Here is a 3762-nt window from a genome sequence, read left to right as displayed (position 1 = left end):
TACTTACTTACTTACTTACTTACTTACTTACTTACTTACTTACTTACTTACTTACTTACTTACTTACTTACTGTCAGAGGTTTGGGATCTTCAATAAACCAAACTACATCTGGGCAAGTTGTCACACACTTCAGGCTTAGTTTTGCATGATCGCTCTCATTTAATGAAGCACAATTATCGCAACTGCAAGAACAAATTTATTTAGCATCTATAATGACTTTAAAAAGGACACAAACAAATAGTAAATTTAATTTATTCCAACTGAGAAATAAAAAATTGCATTAGTTTCTAAAACAAAGTCTAAAGAAGAGTTCATGCAAATGCTTGATGGATTTTATTTTATTTTGTTGTTTTACCTGATGGTGACATTTCTCAACTCATTCGAAGGAGTAACGCTGATGCACTTGGATGCTGAGGCATGGTCCACCCATCTTCTAAACCAAGTTCTTTTCCTCACAGTTAAAGTGTATTCAAGCATTTCAAATGGATTTGGAAGGCAGTCTTTTTCAATAATGTGAGTTTCATTCTTTGTTATGTTTTTGCACGAACAGTTTCCTTCTGCACAGACAAAACAAGGACAGAGGCGTTATCCCTATAAAGACGTATAAAGAGGTACAGCACTGGTGTATGGATTGGGAAAACGATACTAAGTTTTTTAACACTCAAAAGGTTTTACTGGTTTAAAGTTAGTGTCCATATTATCTGGGTAGTTTGTGCTTTCACACATGAACACAAACATCACATCCTGGTACCTGCATGCAGCGAGTCTTTGGAAAACCAGAACAGACTTTCTGATTTGCATTGATAAAAACAGAAACAAAACAACACAAAGCACTGGGCAGGTAAACAACTTTCTGACCATCTTTGGTTGTGCTTCTGTTGACAAAACACTCAGTGAGGATTTACTTCATGTACAAAAACTTGGACTTAAAATGTGTCCTGTTTCTTAAGTGGCTCTATTGAAATAACGTGCAAGTTAAAACGACAATGACGAACAATTGCAAATCCTGAAAAAGGGAGAACTGCATGTGGATGGCTGTTGAACTTACTACATTTCCATTCAAAGTCAAGTATTTTRTTGCCGTGTACTGAATCAGCTCCAGCTCCAGTCAGTGTAACGCTCRGAGTCTGGTCAACCACAGTGTCAGGGGAAGCAATTATCTTCAAATCTGTAGTGCTGTCAGCGGTCATGTTATCTTTCTGCAGACAAAAACAAAGTTGTTTCATTGTTGCAGCAGACAACTTACCTCTGCACATTAGTGATACTTGCTGTGTTTCCATCTTGACTCGCAGAGTAATTCTGACAGGTCTGAAGTATCGTCTCCAAGTCCACATCCACGTGAGAGACAGAAAAAGCATTCACAGCTTGTACTTTCACTGTCAAAAGTCCTGTTTCACAAGCGTTTCGAACATTTTAGGACATGTGGACTASGAATACATGTTTAGTTTGTATAATAACACAAGTCGACTCTAAGTACCTTCAAGTGGGTTGGAGAACGTATACGTTTGCAAGGTGTTATTAAGCATGTGTCTGGATTCTGTCAGCGTGTCCCTGGCTCCAGTGAGATTAAAGAGCAGCTCCACCGGAGCTCCTTGCTCCAATGTGACACCAATTATGAGATCGGTGGAATCCGGACACGCACCCGCCTCCTCTATCACYGAAGCCAGCAGGCCCTCAACAGGCTCCAGCAGACACAGCACCAGATGAGAYGACACGCCGAAGGTCGTGACCCTGTTGGACGCAGCTATGCTCAGGTTATGGCAGCCGTGTCCGAGCTGCTGCGCCGCGCCTTCGTTCAGCGTGATGTTGTGAGGTGTGACCCCCTTGTRCACTAAGGCGCTTGCAATCACTCTGTCTTTGTGATGAATTGTGTAGGAAACATTTACACCTGTTGGCCAAGAGAATGGACGTTGAATCCGTTCGCAGAGGTCAGAAAACTGTGACACCTCCAAAAGGGCGACTCACCTGCCTCCACCTGCAGCTGGATGTGAACAGGCAGGCTGGAAAGTGCATTGCATTCAGCACCATCTGTTGCCACGTCCCTGCCATAGCACTTGATCGCAGTGAACTCTCCGACAGGCTCCTGAATTGTTATTGRTCTCTGAGCTGTGACATGCCAGTCACTGGTGGTGCATTCCACCCCAACCGTGAAAACACCAGGCTGCTGGAATTTGTGGATAATGCTGGACTCCAGTCTGTCAGAAGGAGGAATATTAAAAATGATGATGATGGTGTAGACTTTGCAATAAAAGGTCAATGTAAAAGAAAACGAGCTCATGATTATCAAAAGAACAAACTATATGGCTTTTCTTTTCCTCTGTCTTTAACTTTTTTAAACCCACTCCAGTTTCTAACACAGTTTCCATTCATTTGTTTTTCTTTTACTAGATATGTCAGGAAGTGCATCAAAAATGACTGATAAAAATCAAACCAGCAGTCAGACAAACAGTGGCGGAGCTAGACATTTTTCTCAGTGGTGGCCAGACGGGGACCACTACTCACACGGGGTGGTCATTACATGATTGTTTTACTTGAAAGTTTTCTGCAGATCTTTTTGTTTTGGTCATTTCCTTATGTCCTTATACCGGCAGTGATTAAACATGGGCATCAGAACCATTTGGGGAGGGGGGGTCTATTTCAGAGACAGTTTATTCATTAAACTAGTTTCATTATCATGTTTTTTTAAACTCACTGCTTTAACCGAGATAACATTAACTAATATCACACAATTTATCATATCCAATGACTTTAGGGGTGCTTTTTACTTTTATATTGTTTATTGGTTTATTTTTTAWTTTAACACATCATTGTGCCAAATAATGATGACCCTCAGCTGCATGTTTAAAACTAATATTAATAATTTTACCCAATGAACAGGTGCAATATTGGTATTCACCAACAGTGAATTTAAAGTGGCATTTCACTTTTTCTGATTTAGTGATAGGTCTACTCATAACCAAAAGGGACAGAGCATCATGCAGCTTTCATAACATAAAATGACAGTGTGTTATGGTGACAAAAAACAAAACAAAAAACATTTGTCACCATAAGTCAGATTACGTAGGCATATGTACTGAAGAAACCAATTACTTCTTTGTTACTTCTTTGAGTTTGGGGATGTTTCAAACTGTTAAACACTGCCACCTATTGTTCAGGAAGATTATTGCACCCCTAAAGGTTGTTTCACTGCGGAAGGGGTGTGTGCAGCAGGGTGGCCAATGGGGTGGCCATGGCCACCCCCTGGCTCCGCCCCTGCAGACAAACTAGTTAGCTATTGAGCAGCATTGTTTGTTTGTTGAACAATTACAAAATGGATAAAAAGAAAATGGAGAATGTTTCAAAAGCACAACCTACAACCAGTTTGCATTATTTAACATCTTATTGTCTTAGAAACCCGTGTGYTAATATTTTAAATCCTGCCCAGAACAAAACTAACACTAACACATGAAACTAAAAATGAACATCATCTCGTTAGACTCACTCTGCTGGGTTGTATGGATCAATAATGTGACCGTCTCCAGTATTCACAACACATGTTAGGTTTCCATGAAAAGGGTGAAGGAGCCACTTCACAGTGATGGTGACATTTTCAGAAATAGACGCCAGTTTCGTCATCAATAAGCGAAGTCCTGAAAACAAAAAAATCAGTGAATTCTTAGAAATGAAAAGATGTTTTTCTCAAACAAATAAAGAATGCATGAAATAAAGGGGTGCTCTTTTTATTGACCACTGAACAAACAAGATGCAAAGCTGCTAATAAT

The 3762-nt window shown here is 40.0% G+C and overlaps 1 protein-coding gene across 1 annotated transcript in view; it reads right to left on the bottom strand.

The window, feature by feature from the left end:
• Positions 1-3762, bottom strand: part of LOC106531339 (polycystic kidney disease protein 1-like 2) — a 20802-nt gene that overhangs the window by 13927 nt on the left and 3113 nt on the right. The window contains 7 exon segments of the mRNA XM_014027182.1: positions 72-183; positions 357-558; positions 1050-1200; positions 1271-1389; positions 1479-1889; positions 1967-2196; positions 3483-3630. Coding sequence (XP_013882636.1) covers positions 72-183; positions 357-558; positions 1050-1200; positions 1271-1389; positions 1479-1889; positions 1967-2196; positions 3483-3630 — 1373 coding nt within the window.

Source organism: Austrofundulus limnaeus, unplaced genomic scaffold, assembly GCF_001266775.1.
Source record: "Austrofundulus limnaeus strain Quisiro unplaced genomic scaffold, Austrofundulus_limnaeus-1.0 Scaffold5, whole genome shotgun sequence".
Lineage (NCBI taxonomy): Eukaryota > Metazoa > Chordata > Actinopteri > Cyprinodontiformes > Rivulidae > Austrofundulus > Austrofundulus limnaeus.
Note: the sequence above shows the minus strand (reverse complement) of the source record. Positions and strands in the feature narration are given on the sequence as shown.